At 44.4% G+C, this 25,942-nt stretch overlaps 1 protein-coding gene across 3 annotated transcripts in view; it reads right to left on the bottom strand.

The window, feature by feature from the left end:
* The window catches only part of RIPOR2 (RHO family interacting cell polarization regulator 2), a 65,288-nt gene that overhangs the window by 5,476 nt on the left and 33,870 nt on the right, over positions 1-25,942 (bottom strand). For all 3 annotated transcript variants that reach the window (XM_080610791.1, XM_080610792.1, XM_080610790.1), the window contains exons 3-18: positions 25,712-25,867; positions 24,945-25,023; positions 24,653-24,676; positions 23,580-23,633; positions 20,708-20,857; positions 19,734-19,797; positions 15,683-15,726; positions 14,300-14,425; positions 13,465-13,613; positions 12,337-12,466; positions 9,611-10,300; positions 6,874-7,058; positions 4,912-5,080; positions 3,141-3,276; positions 2,040-2,201; positions 870-1,028 (exon numbers count right to left, since the gene is read on the bottom strand). In XM_080610791.1, the coding sequence (XP_080466917.1) occupies positions 870-1,028; positions 2,040-2,201; positions 3,141-3,276; positions 4,912-5,080; positions 6,874-7,058; positions 9,611-10,300; positions 12,337-12,466; positions 13,465-13,613; positions 14,300-14,425; positions 15,683-15,726; positions 19,734-19,797; positions 20,708-20,857; positions 23,580-23,633; positions 24,653-24,676; positions 24,945-25,023; positions 25,712-25,867 (2,477 nt within the window). The remainder of the gene's footprint in view (positions 1-869; positions 1,029-2,039; positions 2,202-3,140; positions 3,277-4,911; positions 5,081-6,873; positions 7,059-9,610; positions 10,301-12,336; positions 12,467-13,464; positions 13,614-14,299; positions 14,426-15,682; positions 15,727-19,733; positions 19,798-20,707; positions 20,858-23,579; positions 23,634-24,652; positions 24,677-24,944; positions 25,024-25,711; positions 25,868-25,942) is intronic.

The following is a 25,942-nucleotide window of genomic DNA, read 5'->3' as shown; positions in this document are numbered from 1 at the left end:
GAGCAATTGCAGTATTGCAGTATGTCTGCATGGGGAGGGGATTGTTTGGGCTGTAAATTGTGCTGGTTTCCCACGTGTTTTTCCAAAGGAGATGAATAGATGGGTTAGGTGGGACACTGCAGCATTTAACGCCTACTCTGAGCTAAGGGCCTACCTGTCAAATCTTCACTTTCTGCTGGAAGATGCAAATCCTCTCCATAACAAGTGAAACCCACATCCTTGTCAGGGTACTGCCTTCCAGAGCATCTTTATGAGAGCTTTTCCTAGGCAGATTGACGTCTGCCACCCAGAGCCATGTCTAATTGTTCCAGAGGAGGGCTGAAATACCTTTTTACTTCCAGGTTTTTGAGTAAAACTCCCCAGTAAGCCCAAATAATAATGGAAAACTAGGCAGGGTTCCTCCAGTTCCCTCTCAGAGAAGAAAACTTGGCATGCCAGGGATTGCAGTGTAAAACACTCTGTGAAGCATCTGCTTCTCTTTAGCTCTCAATGGCAGAGCCTGTCAAATACTGAAGTGCTGTGATACCTTGGCTCCTGAGAATCACTCAGATCTCTTCATTAAGGATAGTGAAAAACTGGAATGTCATCCAGTCATCCAGGCAGGCACAGAAAACCTCCCAGCCCACCACCATCAGCCATTTCCTAAAAACTAATTTTCAACATAGTTTTTCCCATTTGAATATGGAAATAGAAATGACTGAGGATGTATCTGCATCAGCTCCTTTCTTTCAATGGGTTCAGGTGCATTTGGACTTACTATCCAAGGCACTTCTTTTGTAAAATTAGCCTCTGGGCTGAACTGTTCTGAGCTGAACTCAGAAGGACACCAATGGACTCCCCTGTTAGCCACCAGAATTTATATATCCTACCTTCTTTTGCGAGCTGCAGCAAATAGCTTCCAAGGTCATTAACACTGTGGCTGGCAAAATAGTTGTAATACTGAAAGACGGTAATGATCTCAGAGGACATGCTGGAGTAGAGGACAGGCTCCGTCCGATCCAGGATCTGAGACACCAGGATCCTGAAAACTGCAGGCAGTCATGGATAAAGGGAGGTATCAGTGAGAAAAACCAGCTGCTGGCAAAATGCTGCAGTCTGCTTTAAAGCCAGAAAGAAGGAACCGTATTTGCAAAGCCAGATACTTCCCAATGTTTCTAACCCCAGCTGTGGTTAGGTTACCAGCTAGACAGACCTTCTCCGTTCCGAGCTCTTACCACCAGAGGATATCTTTGTAAGGATGAACTTCTGACAGTTTACAGATGGCTAATGCAGCTTCCTATCCAATCAATACAGTGTTCTTTCTACCCAAATGATACCCTGAATCACTAAACACGTATCCACATGCACTGCCAATTACCACTCTGCGATGCCACTGTACTTCACTGAGATGCGCACAGAGGCAGGATTTGGCTTTTGGCTTTGCTTGGTTTTATGTTCCTGCATGAGCGTGTGGCATGAAGAAAACTAGTCTGAGGCACTGTCTGTGAGAACTGTAGCATGGAGCAGGAAGGAAAACACTGCTCTGGGTAGGCATCTGCAGTGCAGGTGCTTACTCCTGAGCAAGTCACCCCACTTCCCTGTTATGTCCCACAGAGAGCTAGTCCGTATAGCTGGAGTTTGAGATGTGGAGCCTGTTTTCGGATAAACTCACTGAATGTGTATGAATGTCATCCCCAGTGCACTGTAATGGCGCATGGACATTATACGGACACATAAAATTACATGTGAGGATTCATACTTCACCCTGTACTTTGGAATAGACTTACTTTCCAATTAGCTCATAAACATCATTAGATCATAAACATCACAGTATTTGCTTTTCTGATGACTTCACCTTTTTCTCCTATTCTGATCTCACTATTTGGGGGCCAAAACTGTTTCAAGAGTTGTAGCATTAGGCTTAAAATAAGATCTTGAAGCTGTGATGAAACAGACCTCCAAGGGTTTGGAAAACAAAGCAATGAAGGTCAAATAAAGCCTAGTACACAACTGTTTTCCATTTTGATAACTGACACTTTTTTTTCTGCAGTAGTTGGTACCTGTTTCTGCAAGTCCTGGACACTCCTCATTCACAGTGGTGGCAAAATTGATATCGAGCTGCTTCATCATCTTGTCTGCAGATGTGTGATACACTCCTGAAGGGCCAGTACACTTCATCCAGAAAGCCAGCAATGATAGCTTCTTGTGGAACTCTGGAATTGCTGGAGGAGAAGACAATATGAACAATGAAACAAAGCAATGCTAGAAGCATCAGCTTCCAGAAGAGAAAAGATGGTAAGAGCAAAGGAAACCTCACCTACTGATAGACAGTAACTGTTTGGTGCATTGCCTTGTGCCATTACCTTTACAGAGTGTGATTATGTGCTCACCCCAAGTTTGTGACATATTTTCTCTATTTCCCATAGCAGGATGTGAGAAAATTTGCTCCTGATCCAGTTCTGGGCATTCACGTCTCTTCTTTTTAAATACCATAAAATGCTAGGGAAATACCACAAGCAGTCTGCACAACACTGGTCCCTTCCTAGCACTGCTTTGTGGCCTTGGGTAAGTCACTCAATCTTGCCTCAGTTTTCTGATAAACAAAGTGAATACACCATGTTGTATCTACATATCATGTCAGAGTGTTCATGAGGGTAACTATGTGCTTGTCAAATTCTTCCAAGGTATTAAAATAGATGCATCGACAGGAAAAATAACTAAATAATTCTCCATAAAGATGACAAAATAAAATTGATAAAATGTTCAAGAAGTTGTATTATGCCTGTAATAGTTATAAGGCAGATCCTGCCTTTCCTTGGGAAAGAGGAAAGAGAGGTGGAGGAAGAATTTGGCTCTTCAGAGGTGGCAGCATCCCCACTCCTTCACAGTGGTGGTGGACCTCTGTCCATATTCTGCACAACAAGCAGGATAGGAAGTCCCTTCTCTTCTCAGTTGCTTGGTTTTGGATACCAGAGCTGAAGACAGAATAAGGTCCCTGACCTGCTGTGGTGACTGCTACATCTGCTGGTAGTTCATGAGTTGGCACTTACTATGATGGCATCTCCTCCAGTGATGGTGACCTCTGCACAGCGCTCTTTTCAGCAGGCACACATGCCCAAACAAACCATTTTCAGAAGGACACCCCCTAAATTGTCTCTTACCATCAGTAAGGGAGGTGATGTTTCCCAAGTTCTCACTGCTGATCTCCGCGATATTCTCCATCACGAGGATCTGCCTGGACAGCTTATCCAGGAGGTCTCTTGCCACAAAAGGTGTTTTACTGGAGAACACAATTTGCTGGTGGAGACAAATGGGGAGAGAGGAAAAGGAGTCAACCTCAGAAGAAAAAACCCCCCTGAAACACCTGGCAACTGAAGTGCAATAGCAAGTTCACTGCCCTGGAACCAGGGCATCTCCTTAACTTTGAAAGTTATTTTTCTCTGGGATATTGTATGGTCATGGCTGATATGCATTGTTGCTTTCATCTCGTATAACATCTACATCCAGATCCAGACACTTGAGTATCCAAGCAGCCATTTGCATATGTAATTTCTGATTTACGCACTCTGCAAAGCTAAAGGAATCTATCATCATAAGCCTTAAAGCCAGAACAGAGTATTAGTCTGACTTTCACATAATATAGGCTGCGGGCTTTCAGGACATACCTGCCTGGAGCCACACCAATGGTCGCTCTTTCTCCACTCCATTTCAGCTCCGATGAACTACTCAGGTGCCTTTATTAATTTGGTGCTTTCTCCCTGCTGCTGACATCTGCACGTCACTCTTCAGCAGTCTGCATAGATATTGTTCATATCCAATCTGCTCCATGTGTGGACAATAGCTCGAGCTCACCTCCCCTAGCTGAATGTGTACTGGGTACTCTTGTATTTAAACCAAAACCCTCCCTTTTTCTCATACTTGTGAGTCAGCAGTGTCCAGCTCAGCACTAAAGGTAGTGGAATTTGGCTTGCTCTCTCTTGCTTCAGTGGGCCTTTGGGAAAATAAAGCTAATTATATCTACAATGGAAGAGCCAAATAATCACAAAGAGGAAGTTGCAATATGTTTTGATTCCCAGGGAAACCCTGAAGCCCTTGCTTGCTGGAGTGGCTTGCTGGAGGTTTAAAATCACATTTCCTGTGCTCAGGTTCCGAAAAACGAACAGCTCTAAAACGTTGTGCTAGTTAGCTGTGAGCATGAACAGACAATTTTGATGTCTGCCGTGTGTCAGGGGGCTGTCATGTGCTGCCTTCACCGCGTCTGTTGCAGACAATCCACCTCACTTGCACAAATTCATTTCTGCTCCTGAACATGGAGGCCTTGTCCCAGTGGGGCCACAGGCTTCTGGTTTGCCACTGAAGACGTGGGCTGCCTTAACCAGGGGCCTATTTCGTTAGGATGTCCGGGTGAAGCCAGTGGACATTTGTAACCCAGAGCAGGGGCTGCTCTGCCAGGATGGAAATCATAGAAGCATAGAATGATTTGGGTTGGAAGGGACTTTAAAGATCATCTAGTTCTGACTCCCCTGCCCATGGCAGCGATACCTTCCACTAGACCAGGCTCCTCAAAGCCCCATCCAGCCTGGCCTTGAACACTGCCAGGGATGGGGCACCCACAGCTTCTCTGGGCAACCTGTGCCAGTGCCTCACCACCCTCATAGTGAATAATTTCTTCCCAATATTTAATCTCAATTTCTCCTCTTTCAGTTTAAATCCATTTCCCTTGTCCTATCACTACATGCCCTTGTAAAAGGGCTGCTCCAGCTGGTTGGGGGTGAAGGGTGTCACCGCCTTACCCCACACAGCTGCCGTCCCAGCGCTGTGCTCACACTGCCTCCCAAGAGCAGCACAGACCCTGCTCGTACCTCACGTTACAGGCACACACCGGTGCCTGCAGGAAAGCCTCGCATTTCCCCAGAGGCGCTGTGCTGGTACCTGGATGAGCTGCGTGCAGTACTGCAGGTGCTTAACTATGGTGACATCCAGGCTGTCGTTCCCCGTGGTCAGCGGCAGGGGGCTGCCGGCCACGCTGGTGCCCACGCCCGTGTCCTCGGTGAGAGCTTCGCTCAGGTGCCCTCTGGCTTCCGGGTGCTCCGTCCTGTAACTGGGGAGGACGAAGGGAGGAGGGGTCAGTGCAGGGCCAACCACGGCCGTGGCACACGCACACGCACACAGACACGCTCACTCGGGGTGAGAAGCAAGAAGCAATGCTGGAAGCAGCCACATCATACCGCGAAGGAGCAGCGCTGCCTGGCCGGGCGCCGGAGGGCCGTACCCACCGAGGGGACGGCTCTCTGGACCCTGACTGGTTTTCCTTGAGCGATGCAATGCCCTCAACAAGAACCCTTTTTAACCTGCAGGCACTGTCGCTTGCTGGTGACAGCTTCCTCTCATCTGTTGGTGAATCACCTCCCCAGTCAAGATGGACTAAGCGCCCTTCGTGCCATCCCAGGCACCGAGCTGCTAAGAACAGCTCTGTACTTTCCTTCTCCTCCTCCTACCAAACCTAATGCTCGTTGCAGAAGGAAAGGAAATCCGCTGCTGGTCAGAGACATGATGTTTTCGCATGCTGTTTCAGGCACAATTTGTATAGCTTGCTTTGCTAATTGTTTCTGTAAGAGCGTAAAGCTAGTCTCGCTGTGTTTTAAATCCTTACATCCAGCATTGTCTTGTATGAATGTGTTTAAACGCAAAGCCTGAGGTCAGTCCCCAGATGGCAAGTGTATTTGGCTGCAAGTTCAGAAATTTCAGCGCTTGTAATCTTTACACTGAGTCACACACTTACACATCTAAAAATGGAAGCAGGAATCTACACTGCCTGGGGATGAGCCAGAGGGGAAAAAAAGAAAATGTAACTTCTACTTTCGCTTGAAAGATTTCAGTTGCTTTCCGAGTTAGCTTGTAACTGACTTACAGTTTTGCTGCCTAAGTTAAATTTATGCTATAGCGCCTGGTTAAAGCCAGATCCTTAAATCAACACAGGCTGAATGAGCTCAGTGCCATTTTAGTAAGCAACACCATTTTCCGAGTTTGCCTTCCCACCAAGTCATATTCTGGAGAAAAGATACGGAGTGTGGTGGTGGGAACTGCACGGTGGCTGCTTGTTTGCACTCAAAAGCCTTTTAAACAGGCCACGATAAGCTGCAAGAAGCATAGCTCCCTGGTTGGGAAGCAAGGGGTGCCAGGGAGCCATGTTCTTTTCTTTTTTTCCAGCTCTAGCACTGCTTATATGCCTGCCGGGCATTGTGTCGGCTGCAAGGATGCAAACATGCTTTTAGATCTAATGACTGAAACACAGCATCTTAAGGTCACACGACAATGACAGATCACGGCACAAACACCACAGCTATTTCTTTTTCTTTTTTTTCTTCTCAGAAAGACCAAAAGTGATGAAAGAAGGGCAGGTAACACGCAGGGCCATGAACAGAGTACCAGTCATCACTCTTACATTCCAAAGGAAACCTACACCATGCTGCTTATATCTGGCCCTGTGTTATTGTTACTGACAAGCTTAATCCACTGCAAAGACTCATTCGGCTAGAGAGAAAAGACAAAGGGAGGGGGGAAAAACCACAGAGGAATTAGTAATTGCATCCAAGGAAAGCCAGGTCCAAACCTATGTCAAGGAAGAGGCTCTGCCAGTATTGATGTCAGCTTAATTTAATTTAACCTTCTCCTTTGGAGGACAGATTGCATATATTTAAACAGGGAAAAAAATGATCCTGGAAGCTAAAGATTTTGTATGCAGCAGCCACGGGGAACCCTCTGACCCTATGAACTCATCAAGGATTACTCAAGTCTTCCTTGAATAACGTGTGCACCGGGATCCCCTGTTAGCGACAAAGAGCTAGGGTATCAGTTTGGCGTAAGCACAGCTGGCAGTTACTACAAACTTACCTATTCTTCTCAATCTCAGTATCTGAAAATACCGAGTCTGCACCTCCTCCACCATTACAAACCTCCACACCACCACCATCCTCATCATCAAAGTCAGAGGTGTTCAGGAAATCAAAGCTCTCTAAAGCACTTTCAACTGTTAGACTTAAACTGGAGGACCTGCTTCGGCTTACTGCTGGCTTGCACTGCAAAAGCAGAACGAACCAATGAAAACCCCAGATATTAGCTACTACTGAAAGAAAAAAAAAAAAAGAATAAAGCTTAAAACTTTCAAATTCTTCATTTTATTTTTTTAAACTTCATTTTATTGGGTGTTTCATTTCAAACCTTCATATTCATAGCACATACAATCAAAGCCTGAGAACTGGAAAACCCCTTCCATTCCTCCTCCCCTCCCCATCCTACCCACTTTCCTCCCCAAAGGAAAACCCTCAAAGGCAAAATTTGATGTGTTTTATAGAAATGAAGAGTACAGCTTGAATCCAAGTGACTCAGCTTTCAGTGTTCTCCAAGAGGAGAGACAGCAATTAACGCAGTGGAAGTTGAAAGGGGAAGGCATATTCTGTAATTAATGTTCTCCAGCTACAGAAGCCAATTTCTAGATATCCAATGGCACTGTGGGATTTATTCCAGATGTAACTCCAACAGACCTCAATCAGGAGTAAACGTAGTCCCATATCTGCAGATTTATTCATGGGATGAGAGGACTTTTGTGGCCTTCAAAGCCACAGGGCTTATCAAGGAAAACCCAATTCAGGCATCAGAGTTGACAGAGAAAGCCAGTATTGTAATCGGAAATTAGCAGTGGTAGAGAGGGGGGAGCCATCCCATCTCACTACTGGGAAGAAACGTGACAGAAACTGTGCTGTTGCTGCAGGAAGTATCAGACGCTCTGGTCCCACGTGGTGACACATCCAGACATGCCTACAGAGTTGGTTCCAGGATCATCTTGCAGGAGCAGATGTAGCTTGAAGGGTCATCTCCATTGGTTTGTGCAGTGACTTCAACACCTTTAGCACAACAGCCAGGAGCCACCAGTGCTGTTACACGAGGCACATCTTCTAGGCAGGAGCCAGGACTCTGTCTCAGCTCATAGAAAGAAATGCATTGGCCTCTGAGTTGCTGCTGACTCAGCACCAGCTGCTCTAGAGCGGAAGGGGTTTGGAGTTCTGTTTCCAGTTCATTTGCACACAGTATTAAATTTATAACGGTTGTATGTTAGCACTTGACTCTACAGTCAGTAGCTGGTCAAACACACTTCCCAACACCTCCATGACACAGGTGGGTGCTGTATCTTGATTCCTGTGCCAGCACTGATGGTTTTAGTTATCATTTCTTTCAGGTATTCTTTAGGCAAAAGCAAACAGCAACATGTGGGCTTCTCCTTTTCTTTGCCCATCTAATATGGCCAAGAGAGATTTCTTCAGCCACAGCTGGATTCCAGCTCAGCCTTTTTGCATGGGGAGCCCAGCACAGCTGCTGGCGATGCTGTGTCAGTCTGCAGGCTGATCAATAGGTGACACCCAGACATAAGCAGATCTGGAAGAGGCGTTCATCTCAAGTGTACAGGAATCCTGTCTGCATACATGTGTCCTCTCCCCCCATCCCATCCTTTGTAACTTCAGATAAAAAGAGTGTAAATAAGCAGTCTCCATTGTCCTTCTGCTGTTTGGCTAGTTGAACTCTTTGTACAAGCTGCAGAGCAGCCAAAAAGTTAAAAAGTAATAGTGATGGTAGCTTTGCCTACTTGAACCTCCTTGGGAAATAGTGCAAAACCCAGGGGCTACAGGCTGTTAAAAAAACACTTAACTTGCGGAAGTTAACCATGCAGCTGCAAACACCAATGGAAACAAGGATGTTAACAAAGCTTTTGTGTAAAGATGATTCTGAAGGAGAAACACTTCCCTCCTTCCTCCTCTGCCATGTTTTTGAATGATGAGGCTTAAGTGATTAGCAGACCAACTTGCATATGAATATGAAGCATTTGAAATGATTATTTCCCATATAATACTCTTTGCACAGTAATGCCTCAAGAGTTGTTATTCGTGGAACAAGATACCAGTCACAGTGATCAGCAGTAAAGGTATTAACAACACACATGCAAAACCCCTTTCTTTTTGTCAACACTTTCTGTCCATCCTGATGTAATGACAGGGTGTCTCTCATTTTAAAAATGGATGGGGGAAAGAGAAAAAGGCTTGAAAGAAGCCTAGGTGATGTGGGGATGGCAACATTTAGCAGGACTGGTGCATCTGAATCCATTTGGCAATTTAGAAGATTCGGATTCTATGGCTGCAAGGCCCGATCCTCAGCTGGTGTAGTTTTACACAGCTCTACAGAATACACCCACTGAGGATGTGACCCGTAGACTTTAAAGATAGAAGGCTGGCTATAATCTGATCTCCAGTATGGCACAAGCAACGGATTCAGAAGTGGTTTCTCCAGAGAAGGGTTTGATTTAATTACCCCTCTGCCACTGCACCTTTTTCTTTTTCCCCCAGGTTTTGAGCATGTTAAAGGTCCATTGCTTGAGGATACAAGGCTACAGTAAGCACATTGACCACGGAAGGTTGAAAATTGAACACTGTGAAAGGATGCTCCAAGCAGGAGCAAGTCTACTGCTACTGAGGAGTTTTACAGGTCTCCAAAAGCCCTAATTAGATGTTTGCGAGGCAGGGGAGGAGATTCTACCCACTCAGATTTTCTTTAGGGTAGTATTTTCTGAAAACGTACTCACTTTTAGGATGTCATCTAGATGCATCACCTCCTGGTCCAGGTCCTGAAACTCTTTATACTGCTCTTTATGTGGCTCAAGAGCTAAGAGAAGCCCTTGCAAGGCTTCTTCAATGCTTCCATCCAGATAAGACTTGTATCCTTCTGATTCCCCACTAATTGACCCCTCGCACAGCAGCCTCTCTGGGGTCATGGGTGCCTCAGCTGATGTCAGCCTTTTTACCAGCTGCTTTGTGATGTTGCCCTCATAGGTATCCAGCTCCACAGGCTTGAGTTCTGAACCTTCATCCGTGTCCTGCAGGAGAGACACTGGGACACTTGTTTCTAGGAAGACATGGTCGCTCCCAGCATCGGAGGTCTTCCGGCAAACTTCAGGAGCTGCCTTTGGGTTGCTCTTGTTCTCAGTCACCGCGGCCTCTCCCTGGGATGGCAGGTCCTTCGGCTCAGCGACAGAGTCTCTGCGGGAGTCACTGCTGCTACAGTCCAGGCTTGAGCTCTTGGAGGAGTTGAGAGCTCGGTGCTGCGTGGGGGTCGCAGTGATGTCGGGGCTGGAGCTGACGTGAGCAGAGGAGGGCTCTGCTGAGTTGGCAGGGGGCATGCGGTCTTCATAAGGCAGGTCGCCAAAAGTGAAAGAAAGAGGCCGTTTCTCGGTGGTTGCCGTTCCATTCTCAAAGACATCATCTGGCAAATTCGACTGAAAAGGTAATAGAGAAGGAGAGAAAATGTTTTTCATTAAGCACTGGAAAGAGGGAAAAAATACAGTGTGTGCCTGCGAAATAAAAATGTAGGGAATAGGAATAAGAAGCATTCGAGACTTGAAAGACGGGAAAGATATTTCAAATCCAACTTCTGCTTTCATCTGGCAGTGCTCCTGATTTCAGCAGGAAAACTGCTGGAACACTTGGGCTCAGCATCTCTCTGGTAAGCAGAGAGCTCTAGGAAGCACGTCCCAGAAGAGAAACCCAAACTCTGCTTGTCCTACCAGATTCCCTCAGACAGCATTTCCAGTGAGCTGCTCCAATGAGCTGCACTATGTCTGTTTTTAATGGAGTTTAAGCCACCCTGTCTGCATTTTCCTATCCATTATAGATTTCTGTTGTATTTATTTTCTGACTTCTAAAGTAGCAATCCCCAAAATTTAATGCTGTTTGCTCCAAAAGTTTCTCTAGTCTCATGGCATTTAAATGGTAACATTACTGTGCTATTGCTTTTCTGTTGAAATTTTGTTCTGCATGTGGGTATCTCTCCTAATTCTTGAGCGTGAGTTATATAGAAGTCCCATTCGACAGGAGTTTCTGCCAAAATGAAACAGAATTATGTGGTGATGTATTCATGTGTGTACAGGCCACTGATCATTCAGGAAGCAAAACCAGCATATACAGACCCAAAAGGGATCACGGCATGTCATATTTCTGACAGACCTATGGAGAAAAATCACTACAGGAGTCACAACCTGCCTATCTGACCTACAGATCTTGCTCTGTTTTGTGGCCAACTCACAGAAATGCACAGCACAGATGAAAGGCAACTACTATTTTGCTGAAGATTTGCTGGAAAGAACCACGGACATGCACATGTTGGTAAGGTGCATAAGGCTAAAAGTGCCAAAAATTCGCATTTTTTTTCCCAGCATTATTAGCAGTCTTTTTTTTTTTTCCCTAAATATAATTATACTTGAAGGTTTATTTCTTCTTTTCCTCAATATGGGTATGCTTTTAGCATCTGAAAGTCATTTTACTAGGCAAATGTCTAACATCAATCAGTGCAGCAGGAGATTTTTAGAGAATACCATTAGCTTGTATTCCTGCCCTGCTCTCTGCCCACAGATAGCTGGCTTCTGATCATTATCCCTGTAGAAACCAAGAGGAATTTTGATTCAATGGGAGCAGCATGGGCTCACAGTCATGTTCTCCCCTCTAATCAGTCAGCAAAATGAGTGAGTTGCAACAGAGAGTGACACACGAAGCATGCGGGGAAATGGAGATGCCACATGGGGACTGACAAAATCCGTCACCAAACATAAACGAGGACTCACATATAGCTCTAGCTTTGGGCTTAGCCTGAGCGATGGCAGGTCACTAAAAGAACGACTGCGACGAAGCTTGTCAAAGAAAGTGTCTTGCAGAGCATCTAAGATTGTCAACTTTGGCCTGTCTTGAAGGGGATGCAGCCATTTCTTCAACAGTTAAAGCAAAGAGGGGGTGACGAAGGACAAGTTAAATGAATGCTTTATAGCAGTGTACTAGATTACAGGCATGGGATTCAGCACTTGTAAAATTTGTATGTGTACAGATGGTCTATTCAGTTTATACGCAGTCCTGATTAAGCATTCAGGATTTGATTCACACAAAAATGTGGGAGCACCCTATGAATATCTTAGGTACGGGAACAAATTTTATCATGGGATACATGAGAAATACTAGTGCTATAATGGTTGTTTAACTACTGTTACAAAATGAAGACACGTTTTAAAAAGCTGATTCAGGTTTTCTAGCAGTCAGGCAAGAACAGGTATGCAATAATTCACCACATAGTTTGAAAGATGCCAAGATCACAGCCACCTTTTAGGATTAGCAGCTAGGAATGCACTTTCATTGTAAGTATTTGTAAGGGTAACCTGCTGCAAACCAGGAGAAAAAAGCTTCGATGTGTAAAGCATTGAAATATTTGCAGTACTTGAACTGCTCTAGGGCTTCTCATTACATAAACATGAAGCTAAACAGAGCTTACAAAGAATGAGTGGTCCTTGAAGGTTGGTGTTTCAGGAGTGCCTTGGCTGTACATGGACATTCTCCTCTGGAGAGCAGATGCCTTGCTCACATTTCCTGCGGATGGAGTCAAGTCTTCAACATCAAAGGGGCTATGGACAGAGAAAAACAAAAGGTTGTTAGGCTGAGAGAGAAGGAAGTTCAGGTCCACAGAAAGGATGTTTGAAAAGGTGGTTTATTAGCACATCAAACCCCAGAGGTAGCAAGTTCTTTTAACAGAAATGTTTAAAAGAAAATGTTGTTAATTAGACAGCAGGTTCCCAAGTGTGGTTTTCTGTTCTGGTAAGTGTTCTACTCTCAGAAATCACTTATATAGCATAGCTATTCTTCTCACATGAAAAGTATTCTTGGATTTGAGTTGCCAAGTGTCACACATACTAATGAGAAAGGTGCTCTGCTATTAATAGAGCTGTTGCATTATAAAGGAAACCAGCAGCTGTTATTGCTGACATTATGTTTATTGTATTAGAAGAAACAGCATACATGACTGTAAAAGTTAAATACATCAATGCTTCTTCATTTACCTATTTCATTAAAATGCAGTGAGAACTGGGTTTGAATCCTAACACTGTGCTGACCGGTGCAGACACATATGGCAATGCTAGGAGATTTTCTACCACTCTCATGGTGAATGAAATCCTTAAAAGCCAGCTTTTAAAGACGGGCAACTTCTGATCTTGGCTAGGCTAGCGTAAATCCAGGACAACTCTACTGAACTTTACATTAATATTAAAAACATGAGTGAACATATGAGCACCCAGTTCTGTCCCTCTTTTGAGCTTAGGGAAGAATTTTACACTTAGGCAATTCTATGATCTCTCATCACTATATGTTTCACATGTCTCTCAATGTCAGTACTTAGCAAACCTAATTTAACAGCTGAAACCAGGCACAAAACCCTTTTGCCACAGGTAACACAATGAATCTATGGCTGGCCATGAACTGTTTCTCATCTCCCAAACTTGGGCCACAATTCCTTCCCCATCTGTCTCAGCAGTAAGCAAAATAAAGAGATGAGACCACATGGATGGACCTTTTCTCTTCAGCTGAATTTTTACAGTTGCTTAACCAACCAACCAGTTGTACTTACTACCAGGTGATTTCAAGGTTCAGTTTTATTGTGCCAAGGTCATTAATGTCCACTGCAACCACCTGAGGCCGAGCTGCAAACAGGTCTTTTGTCTCACAGGTAACACTTCCCACAAGGATATGAGTTGCAAGTCCTTTAACTTCTGTGACCTGTAAGAGACCAGAAAAAGACAAAGAATCACAGATCGGTTTGGGTTGGAAGGGATCTTTAAAGCTCATCCATTTCCAACCCCCCTGCCATGGGCAGGGACACCTTCCACTAGACCAGGTTGCTCAAAGCCTCATCCAGCCTGGCCTTTAACAGTGCCAGGAATGGGGCACCCATAGCTTCTCTGGGCAACCTGTGCAAGTGCCTCACCACCCTCACAGTGGATGCAGCAGTGATGGAAAGACCTATGTATTTCTCCAGATCAACAGATGCTGCTTTCTTATCTGAGCAGTATTAACAAACTCATCAGGACTGGGATTTTTTGGTTCTTTGTTGTTGTTGTTGTTGGTTTTCCTGAATGCTGTTAATAAACAGGTTTCCAATGCTCCCTTGCTTTGATGTAACTGATCTGAGTTGCTGGAGACTGATGTGAGGCAAGGGTCATGTTAGTGTGGCTATGGGGAGAGTTAGGAAAACCTCTCCACAGGACTCCCAAACTGATAAGTCTCGTAGTATCTAGGATGGACAATACTATAGTACTTCACTCTAGTAGGTATGTTGGAAATACTAATGATAGCTCATTTCTGAAGAGTTTAATTATCTGTTTCTGTGGGTTTGCTGATAGAGCGTGAGAAGGCAGCTTCATGACTCCTGCCTTGCTTGCAGGCAAAGGAGTCAGCATGTGTACCTTAATGGATATCAGTCCAACAATGAGAGGGAGGAAAACCATTTCTTCTCCATCCCAGCTCTGCTTGCCATTCACTTCTATTTTGCCTTTCAGTTTCCATCGCTGGCGACCGTAACGCATGAAAATCTGAAAAAGAGAAATCCTCTCATTTTCTTGAGAACTCTGCTCTCGTGATGCACAAAAATCAGAAGCAGAACTGGGGGAAAGGGTCAGTAAAATGTTGGAAGATTTAGTGGTTTGGTGCTGCCCTTCAGCTTCCCATCAAGCCGAAAGGAAAAGGTCTATCCTGCAAGATCTCTGCCTCCCAGCTCTCCTAAACACTTTTGGTAATGTACCTCTTGCCCCAGCTTTTACCTTTGTGTACCTAGATGACAACCAGCTGCAGGAGCTTTAACTCTATTTACAGGAAAGCAGCAACGAGGGGGGCAGGATGAAAGCCCCCATGATATTTCCTAACATCTACAGCTTGCTGGATCTGCTGCCTTCCCAGGCTGACGAGAGGGTGGATGAGCTCATGGGAATCCCCCAGCAGAGGCCTCGCCAGCCAGTGAGACTTTGGCTGCCTGGTGATGAAAATGACAATGCAGTAAGACAATTTGAAGTGATAAGAGCAGCAAGCCCGTTTTGGGCTGCAGGGTTGGCTGGTAGAGACCTGTACTGACTAATTGGCCCCACAGGGAAAGCACACACTTGCAGGCATGAAAGCGTCAGGAGAGATTTCTCACAGGGCATGAAAGTGGGAACAAATGAATCAATGATCAAGACATCTGGGAAGTACAGGTTGGGGAGATCCATTACCAAGCCACTGTGATTTATTGCAGGGTTAGCTCTGTTCTGGATAGAGCTGGAGGCTTTTACTTAATATTAATTAACCTGCTGATAATAGTCTCCACTGGAATGTTGCACTGACCAGAGATCCTGACACAGCCTCATAGCAGGTAATATCTGGGTCTCAAGAAATGGTTATTCTGTGTCTTTCTGCTGCTCTGCTTTATGACGAAGTAAAGTCTTAGCATCCAGTAAGGATGTGTTCAGTTTGCTCTACATGCATGGGATGTGACATATGCATTTTCCAGGGGAATTAGAAAAGTTTGTCACAAATATGATTTTTTAAAAGTTAGAAAGCATAAAGAAAACTTGTAGTCCTTCTAATAGACGTTATCCAGTGCCCTGACTATAATTTTCCGGTCTTCTGACAGATGCCTTGGCAAAGGCAGACATAAGAGAACTATAAGGTTTTTCAGAGCATATACTGGAAAAATAATTGCTGTTTCTTGGGGTGCTGATGTGAAAAGATTTTATTCATTTTGAGGTAAAAAGCAGCAGAAATCTGCCTTCTGATTCTTTTACTATTAAATAAACCATAAACCAATGCAAACATACCTCATATTGATCTCCTGGGCAGAGCCGAGCGAAGCCAGCCAGACCTGAGAAGGAAAGACATGAGGGGCTATGGGAGGGCCTGGGCTCGGTGGTGTCCGGCAATGGGTGGCAGTGGGGTGCCCGAGGCCACTGCTGCTGTGCTTGGACAGAAAAGGGTGGCAGCACCCTACAGCCCACTCAGCCACTCGCTGGGAAGTATCTATAGCCCCCCTCTTACTTCTGCCTCTCTTTCCCCCAATCTTAATTTTCTTTCTATTTTTATTGGTACAAAATTAATTCAGTTGGGACTTCCTGCGTAAGAAAGACTTGCACTTCCCATCTGGTTTTCCTGACGAGCTCAAAGTTTCCTTTTATATAATAATTATAGAAAAAGAAAAAACAGCTTCCTGACGTCATCTGGCTTCAGAAACTCAGCTTAACACCCTAACTGTCACATGGTGCAGGTGAGCTGCGGAATACCACGCACTGCTTGCTTCCTAACACTAATCAGATGGAGCTATACATTTTAACACAGATTCCCTTTTAGTACATCCTAATAGAGAGACAGTAAATGAGACAGGCTCCTTCTGCTTGGCATTTCCTTAACAGTATCATTCCCATACTAGCTGAGTATCTTTCAATAGTAAATACATCACAAAAAGTGACTGACATCTGTAAAATGAGATTTATCCCATCTTTCCCCAGAGGGGGAGTAGTGCAGCAAAGCACTAGTGTTTGCCTGATCTTTTTACTATTTTTTTCTTTAAGATAGGACATGATGATGCTATTTCTATACTGGCACTGTGCATATGAAGTGAAAGTTTCCTGAGGGACCATGCTGAAATCCCAGGGAAGCTACTGTCCCTCTCCTAGCCTTGCGACCTTCTCTTCTACAGGACTGAGCTGGTGGTTCTTCATTCAGAGGGATCCTCCCCTTTCTCACAGATCTCCTCAGTAGGTAGCTGCTGCACTTGTTTTGCTGTAGAAGTTTACCCAGCTTTGCCTGGGTAAGCCTAAAACTATGCCTCTAGTGGTGTTGCAATGCCTAAAGAAACCATCTTGAGGATTATGTACAAAGCCTGTGGCAGAGAAAGGAATGAAACCAAAATTGCTGGGATCTTCAGGCTGCATTTATCTTGAAATGCCATGACTGAACATATATGGGTGTGTTAAAATCAAAGCAAGTATGATGAGCCCTAGTACTGGCTTTATTTGCTGGGCTGAATTAGTCCCAATCCCTGAATGCAGTTGTGGCCTGTCGCTGTGACCTGCTGATCCTCCTCTTCCATTTCTTTGACCAGAAAAGAGTTTTCTTCAGTCATCTTACTGTGTAGCCCTTACAGAGGGGCCCTTGCACAGCACTCATATTACCAATTCCTTCCTAGTTTATTTACTGTTTATAAATAATTCAAGCTTACTAGCACTTCACTGCTGCTTCTTTCTCCCCAGGCACGCTTTTATAAGTGAATTTGATCTCTGCTGGGATACTTCACTGAAAGTATCTGAGGAAAATAAAAGGTCCTTTCTTTGCTCAGTGGATGGGGTTGGAGGGTGGGGAAGCACAGCTTAAAATTCCACATGGATGTTGTCTGGAGTCAAAGTCTGTGAGTGGTGACTGGCCTAACCAGGCTGGTCAAGTCTCTTCAGCCTGATGAACAGGGGGCTAAGAGCTTACTTGATTACAGGAGACACAGTACTTTCCTAGTAAACAACTTTTTGGTAACTGACTGGCTTTTGGGGACTAAACACATGCAGGAGCCAATGGCTACTATACAAGCACCATGCTTGTAATGTAAATGGAATGGGAGAATGCTCCTGGGGTGTCAGCATAAGTAATTAGGGAATAGGGTCCTTACATGGCTGTGGTAAGGTGGCAGGGCCACCTGAAGCTCACGCAGCCTGTACAGCCCTGCCCATGTGCAGGATGCTGGACATGTGGACACATGGACTGTGGTTGTGGTGCTGGGCTCCGTGCTGCAGAGCCCCTGGTGCATCAGGCCAGTGTATTGCCTTCCCTGTGTGAGACAGCTAGGCATTTCACCTCCTGCTGTCTTGGCACTTCCAAGAGGTGAAGGGGCACTTCCCTATGCATCATAACAGGACACACTGATTCCAGACAGGAACTTCTAAATTTCCACTGTTTAATTTCAACACCTGATTAATCCCTGAGCAATAATCTAAGCCTGATGAGAAGTTTATTATCTTTATTTTGAAAAATAATTAGGCTTTTTGGGGGTTTTTTTTGAATACCAGTTGTAAAAACAGTGTGGGTCCCCTGCTTCCTGACAGCGCTGTGTAGTTTGGCTTGCTTTCAGTGTAAGTGACAGAGGGCACAACGTAAAAATAACTTTCACTGGAATGGCTAGGAACAGATAAGCTTTGGGGAGAGGAATGCTTTGATTTTAAATTAGATCCTAAAGTTAGCTGGATATACTGCAGTATAACTTAAGGGAGGAGCTTGCTCTGTGATCTGCAGGCTTTTGTGCTAGAGCTGTTGTCAGCTTTAGCAATGGCTGGATTGTCCTATTGTATTCCTGTTCCTAGGGAAAACTATCTAAATAGAAATCTTAGATGTCCTAATTAGAGAATACTTAATGATACAGCATTTCTCTTTGCTATTTTCTAATTTGGGCTTCTTTATGTTATGAGAACTGTGTTCAGAAGTAGCTGTTGTTCATGGTTTGTGCTCAGCTCTCGCACATGAGTGCAGCACCTGACTTCTCGAGAGCCCATGAGCTTTGCTGGAGGATTTGGACAGAGAATGGAGAAGGGGCCAGAGCTTTTTCAGCACAGACGTTTGTGACACCATGACATCTTCTGCAACATGTCCTGCTGTCAGGAACTGTGCATTGCACTGCATTTACAGCAAGTAAAGCAACACTTCGAGGGACCTGTTGTAATGCAGTGCCTTTTCTACACTACATGACCTCATGTTTCCTTCAGCATGTTCATGCTATGATTCTGCTGTGAGTTTTTGTATAGCGATATCTGACTTGGTCTCTGTGTGTTCATCTGTCACTTTACATCTATGCATCTTTGACTGCCTTTCCAGTACTGAAGAGTCGGGGCTTTAAAACCTGAGGTTTGGTACTGTGGGATGGAGCTAGGAGAACTCTAACAGCTGCTGCACTTGTTTCTCTCATATGGGAGCACAGAGTAACTATTTTAACTTAATCTAAGCTAGATCATGTCAGTGCAACCACGAGAAACAACTAACCCAACTGTGACAAGGCAGGCAGAATCAAAGCCCTGTATTAGATTTATGAGCTTTAAAAAATGCACCAGCAGATTTTTTAAATGGCAAGATTTCAAGTGAAGAATTAAGAGTGCATGAGTATTTAGATGCTGATTTTGTTTCATAGAACTATTTTCAGGCCAGTGATTGAAGATCCAAAAAAAGATATCCCCCCACAATCTCTTCTTTAAGAGTCTTAAAGAGATAACAGGATTAGCAATACCCGGTGATTCACTGATGCTTCAAGTAAAACTGATTCCATTGTATGCAAACCTATCAAGTCCCCTGTCATAAAGACAAGGAGGAAAATGAAAAGGTAGGTGCCACCACACAGCTATCTAGGTGTTTAAATGGTAAACTACCCCAGCTCTTTGCTTTTTTATGTTTGTTTGAAAATAGCAGTAATCAGGATCAGCAAAAGTAAAGGACTTAGAAACATCTGATGTCAAATTAAGGAAGTTTTGAAAGTCAGCTCTGTGGGCAGTCACACCATTTCCCAGTCATCTTCTTAAAGGATTATGAAAAGGCAAAAGGGACGGCAGCCTTCGAAACTGAATTGCTTTGGCTATCGGGGGAGTGTCTGGGGGAAGTAATTAGCCTTGAAAACAAGAAGCAGCATCTCAGAATGTCTCTCTGTTAGCTTCGATGTTCCTGGCTCTGTGATCCTTTCCAGTGGGCAGGGGTGTAAGCTGGGGGTTTGAGGGCTCAGCAATGCCTGTGGTGGGGGGAAAACCACACCTATCATAAATACACATCACAGCAGCGTGTCTCAGTGCCCTGACTAGCGTGCACAGCGACTATTTTGGAGAAAAGAGGGAAAGGTGAAAAGGCAATTACCTTTCATCTTGATGCAAAACTCTCCCAATAGGTTCTCCAGCTCTGCTTCTATGGTACACATGTTCTGTGTTGGAAAAGAGAACAGTGAGGTCAGACAAACCCTCTTTCTGCCATTTTTTCTTTTTCTTTTTTGTTTTTTTTTAAGGTCTATTTGGAAGGAAAGATTCTGTTATGCAGATGAAAGCTGTGTTGCAATAAAATCACTCGCTGAGCCATCGTTGCTCTTTAGCTACATCTGACCCTAAAAATGGCAGCTGAGCTGCCTGCTCCCGCCAAAGCTGAATGTAACCCCGAGCTCTTCTTCTGTTGCACTCTGATCCTCCCGTTGGCACAGGGCAGTTGTGGCCCTTGAAACGTAACCTGGTCACTCTCCCATTCTCCTCCAGCCAGGACATGTGCCAGCAGCAGCTCCATGCCAGAATGGCTCCCAGCATGATTTAACATGAGCTACATTAAGAAAAAAAGCCTCTGTGAGACGTTATTGGACCCAATCTGGTTCTTCCATCAGATTTAGGAAGATTTAGGATGTTTGCAATGCTATTATAGACCCTTGTTCATCTACTGCCTGTTTAATAAAATAGATCACAGTAAGTGGATTACAGTAAGTAAAACAGGATGGGTTGCAGCAGATATCTGTATGCATGTGGGTTCCAGCCAACCTGCTATCCCCAAATTTGCAGTGGCTGGAGTATAAGTAGGTTCAGGGCAGTTTTATGCTTTTTTCTTGTGCAGCAGTTCCTGGGTATAACCCTGCTCTCATGGAGCATAAACATTATTATTTCAAGGAACTCGCTGGGCCCATGTACCCTCTCTAAGTCACCAGGTATTCAGTTGAAGACAAATAAGTAATAATTCTTTGCTGAGTTTGCTTTTAATCCTTTTATCTGGATGAAATTCTCCCTGAAACCAGTGACAAAGTTCCCATGGCCTTCAAACAGCGTGAGAGCAAAAAGACTAAACTGATGAGGCTGTACCTCTGTGTACTCCTTGTAACTCCTGTTGATTTCAGTTAAACTCTCCCGAGCTGCTTTGCTGGCAGGAGACATTGCGAAGGCCTGCTTCATTTTACTGGCACCATCACAGAGACGTCTTTGGATACAATAGGCTTCATAAAGCTCATCCACCTAGTGGGAACAAGGAAAGTGTATTGGAAAAAAACCCCATGAAAATAAAACCAGCAATGAAGTAATTTGTGTTGTAAGGAAACTCAGCCAAGCTGTTAGATCCAATGGAGGGGCTGAGCAAATGAAGCTGTGATACTGTTACAGTCGGTAAAAAAGAAACACATGATAAAAATCACTTCCAGTGTAAAAATCTCATTACAGTAGATGCTGCCAGCAATTCACCTGCTTGCCCTGCTTGCTTTTAATCATAGCTACTCCCTTTCCCCCATATGTGGGGCTATGTGCAATCATAACTGTAGAGCAGGCATGCAGCAAGCCTCTCAAATATATTGGTGTGGAAAAGCTCTTTCAAAGGCAACTGCAATGTTCACACTGCCAAATGGAATTGGATGCATTAAATGGCACATTTAACAGGGCCAGCAATGTCTTCTGTATTGCTAAGGTCAGCTGTGGATCAAGGCTGTGGCAATATTTGACCAACAGGTAGTGTTGGAAGGTGGGAGTTATTTTTGGAATTCTCACTGCCCATCCTCCAGAAACTGGAAGTCATAGAATCAGCACAAGTAAGGGGCTTAGAAACAGCAGATGTCATATTAAGAAAGTGTTTTGAACTTCAGCCCCTCAGGCTGATAATATCCTTATCATCTTCTTAAACTCCTTTGGCATGACATGGGCACCCAACATTTCGTAAGCACTCTGATTCCATTGTATGCAAACCTATCAAGTCCCCTGTCATAAAGACAAGGAGGAAGTTTTGTAAAACCTAGTCACACGCTGCTCACCTGGATCTAGCTTCAAAGTGCAATGGATTTACACGTCTCAAGCTTTGGTTTCCCTTTTCCCTCTAATCCCTGCTCTAAATGTATGTATTTATTCCATCTGAGAGGTTCAGGAGGAGTCCACAGTGGTATAGCTGGTGAATATGTATGTTTCCCAGCAGAACTTCTCTCAATGAAAGCATGCAGTACCTTGACTTGTTAGTGTACGACTTTTTGTTGCTGCATTAGAGATAAGGCTGATGCAACAATCCAGGGATGTTCCAAATCCTATATTCCAAGCCTTGTTTAACCTCTAACAAAATGTGCTGTTGCTTATTTGTTTGAAACAGGACTGGTCTTCCTGACAGCTTCAAAGCCTTAGGTCGTCTTTTCCAAGGCTAGCTTGGATACCTGGTGTCTGAAGCCTCTGACTTGAGGGATCGTTAACCAAAACAGGGACTGCTTTGCAAATTGAAAGAGTTCAGCAAAGGGTAATGGGGGCACAGGTAGCATTTTGCCATTTCAAAGTTACAAAATAAGCTTCTTGGAGTCACCTCTATGTCTTTTGCAAGTCAGCAAGCTAAAGACAGCCACTATAAATAGCTGTCACTTGGTATTTAATTCTGCCATCAGGGTGAAGCATTTGACTAGGGTGGATGTGTACATGGCTAGGGCATGCTCATCTGCCCCCTAAATACACAGGGTCTGCTGCTGTGCTTCTCATTTTCTTCATTTTGGTTTCTGTATGGCATGGGGCAGAATGCACTGCTCTGGCTCTGATTTGGTACTGCTGAAGAAGACCTTCTCTATTCAACAGAGCCTTGGGCAACATGGTCTAGTGTGAGGTATCCCTGCCCACGGCAGGATGGTTGGACCTGGATGATTTTAAGGTCCTTTCCAACCCAAACTGTTCTATGATTCTATGATTACAAAGAAAGATGTTTCTTTACCTGCCCAAGCCCGTAAGCTTTAACACAGCACAGCTCAGTTCCTTTTGTCTCTGTTGCTGTGGGTTACAGAAAGTGAACTAATGTACTCAGCAAGCTTGAGTAATACTGACCAGCATTACCTCTTGTGTTTGGTGCTTTTCAGTCCTGTAATAAGCCCAGAAACCATTAAATCCAAGCAGGCTGGAGTGGGAAGGATTTGGAAGGAAATGTTCTTTAAGCACTAATTTTGCCATTCATGTTGCCAGCAAGAGAGAAGGTGGTTTGGGGAACAAAATTTCAGTCTATTGCCTTATGATTTATATTTTTTTTCTCAGCTCCAAGAGCAAGAGAAAACTCAAATTAAAAGGTAGGGATGGGTTGTTATAATTGGATCACTTCAAGCTGCGTGAATGCTTTTCAAATGACTCTCAAAAGACATTTCCTCCATCAAAAATAATTCATTCTTTTGTCAGGCTCAGAAAAGCAACTAATAGCTAGCAGATATGTTTATAAGTAGAAGAATTGGATTTTGCCCGGCTGTAAAATGTATTAGTATAAATCACAAGTACCTCTACTGAATACTCTCACCGATGTGATCAAGTGGATGTGGGCCCCAAACCATGCAGCAAAAGCGTTAGCAGTGAAATCCAGGAATAAATCCAATCTAGCTGCTGCACATGGTAGAGACAACTGCTGAATTAAATTACTTTCAGATGCAACACTCCTTCTACCTATAGTTTAACAGTAAGCGTGCACTGAGATAGATTTTCCCAGCCAGTGTCAAACCCTATGTTCTGTCTGTACTAACAGCGGGTGGGAGTGTCTCAGGGCACGGCTGGACCTCAGGGACTACAAACCATGTGGAAGCCTTTCTTTGGCTCTGACCACCAGCCCATCACAGTAAAAATACTGAATCTGGGAGAGGCTTCATCAAGTGAGCCTCCCTGGAGCAGAGGGGTAGCAGGAGGCCAAAGGTTTGTTTTCCTAATAACATAGGAGCAGATGCAGAAGAAAGATGATAGGAGTGCTCATTACCTTGCTAATGTGGAACTCCAGCCTTCTCATATATCTTTCGACTGCTTTGATTTGCTGGAGGAGAGGAAGAGGTAGAGGGTGAGGCACATGAAATAAATCAGGAAGATACCACCACACTAGCTCTGCTAGTCCCCATGGATCTGAGAGACGACTCCTCAAAACACAGAGGGTTTTGGTGCCCATGCATCTGGAATCAGCTGGCCCATCTTACTACCATTAATCTGCTGCTGACAGTGGAGTTCACTGTCTCGCGTACCTAATATATTTTCAAACAAAAAAGAGGTTTTCTTTGATGGGATTTCTCCAGCTTTTTAAATTTTTAAGCAACGCAGAGAGCCTTTTTAACCCAAAATACTGTACTTTCAAGTACTTTGAAAAGCTGTATTAAAATTGATCAGATTTTGCATTTCAAAATCCATTCTCTTCCTTAGCAAACACTTTCTGACAGCAAAACCAAGCCTGGCACTTTGACTGAAAAAAGCACCAGACTTGTTCGGGAATCATTCTTGAAACTTTTCCTTTTGTTTCACCCAGATTTTCCTGCAGGGAGAAATATGTTCAGTCTTTCCTTCCCCAGAACTGGCAGGAGCAGGAATGAGCCAGGGCTTGACCCGGCTCCCACAGAACCCCCAGGGGTGCCCCTGCCAGCCTCCCAGCCGCCTGGATCTGGCAGGGCCATGTTGCACAAGGTGAGAGCTTTAATGGCAGGCAGCTGATGGCAATAGGAGGTCTCATTTCTGTGTCTCCCTCCTCCCCTTGGCAGGGGTCTCCTTCCTTCTCTGTGCCTCTCCCAGAGCCTGTTTAACTTGATGGACCCTGTGACAGGGCTGAAAAGGTAAGTTTGATGCTTGTTTAGTGAGCACAGCTGGTTGCCAGAGGTTCTGGATAATATCCTTGGGAAGAGGAGGGGAGTGGGACTTCTTCCTTTTCAAGAGCAAATTGTCAGATAACTTCTCCCTCAGCAGTGCTGGCCTGACCAGTAGATCCGGCTGAGAGGTTTCCCATGCCAGCTACCTATATACTTTAAGGATACTAACTTCCTTGCAAAACCAGTGTCAAAGGGAGTAACATACCTTATCTAAATCGTACAGGACCCCCTGCAACAGAAAGCACAAAACTGTGATTAATTTTGCAACACAACAGCACTATGAGAAACTTGATGAACTATGAGAAATTTGATGGACCATGAGAAAGTAACGTTTGTCAGTCAATAGAAATCAGAAATTGGTCACAAATAAGATCAGGGCTGGAAGGCAAGAAGAGCATCAGCGCAATTTCCCTGTACCCCACTCCCACCCCCTGGCTGCCCCACCACCTCGAGGAGGTTCACTGTGCATCCACACAATGAAAAAGCATTACACGTACCAGGCGTGAGTTTCTTTTCATGTCTTTTAACTGAGTAGTCAACTTATCCAGCTCTGTCTGGTGAACTTCCAGATACTCACTGTAAACACAAGCCAGAGAAGGGACTCATGAACTCTGCAGCACACAGTGAGCTGGCTGCTGATCATCCTAAAAGAAAATCTCTCCAACAAATGTCTTTCTTTACTGGATATGTTTTCAAACAAGAACTCATCCACGTCAACCTGTCCTAAATGCAGCTCCCTGCTGCCTTTTGGGGAATAAATAGGAGCCAAGTATTTAGCTGTGTATTAGCTGTATATTAGCTGTGTATAACACTTACTTAGCTTGGTGTTCTCCTCTCACTGAACAGCCAGTTTCAAGTTTGCTAATCTGCTGCTTACATTGTGGGCTGGTGCCTTCCAGTTACTGCCCTTGTATCTGGCTGGTAAAAGCCCCGTTATCGTCTGGGATGTTATCTCAAAGGAGATAGGATTCTAAGAAATCCTATTTCTGATAGGATTCTAAGAAATTCAGAGTAAAGAAAAAATAATCTAATTGTGAAACCCCAGCCTTTGGGAGCTTTCCTAGCAATTTCAGTGGAAATGGGATTCTGCCCCCTGTATTCCTGGTAACCATGCAAGTATTTCAGATCCTAAGCGTTACAATCCAGGCTCCAATAGGTATATGCTCCTCTCCTACAGTTAAGGATCCCTGTTCCTGTGATACGTTTCTCTAGGCTATAAAATGCCACAGAAAGTGTCAATTGGAAGCAGGATAAAGGCTCTTACTCCAGGCCACTCTTCAGGGCTCGGTAGACCTCTTCCATCCTTTTAGGCTGGGGCTCTTTGGCCGTGGTGCTGTTCTTATGGCCCAAATTATGCATTTTCTTCACCTTTGCTTGGGGCTTCTTGAGCGCAGAGGAATTTTCAATAAAGGAGTTACACCTGCAAAATGAACATCAAAGAGGAGGAAATCCCTATAAATCACAACCGGCTCAAGGGAGGCGTAGCTTGGAGAAA

Source organism: Psittacula echo (genome assembly GCF_963264785.1).
Source record: "Psittacula echo genome assembly, chromosome: 2".
NCBI lineage: Eukaryota > Metazoa > Chordata > Aves > Psittaciformes > Psittacidae > Psittacula > Psittacula echo.
Note: the sequence above shows the minus strand (reverse complement) of the source record. Positions and strands in the feature narration are given on the sequence as shown.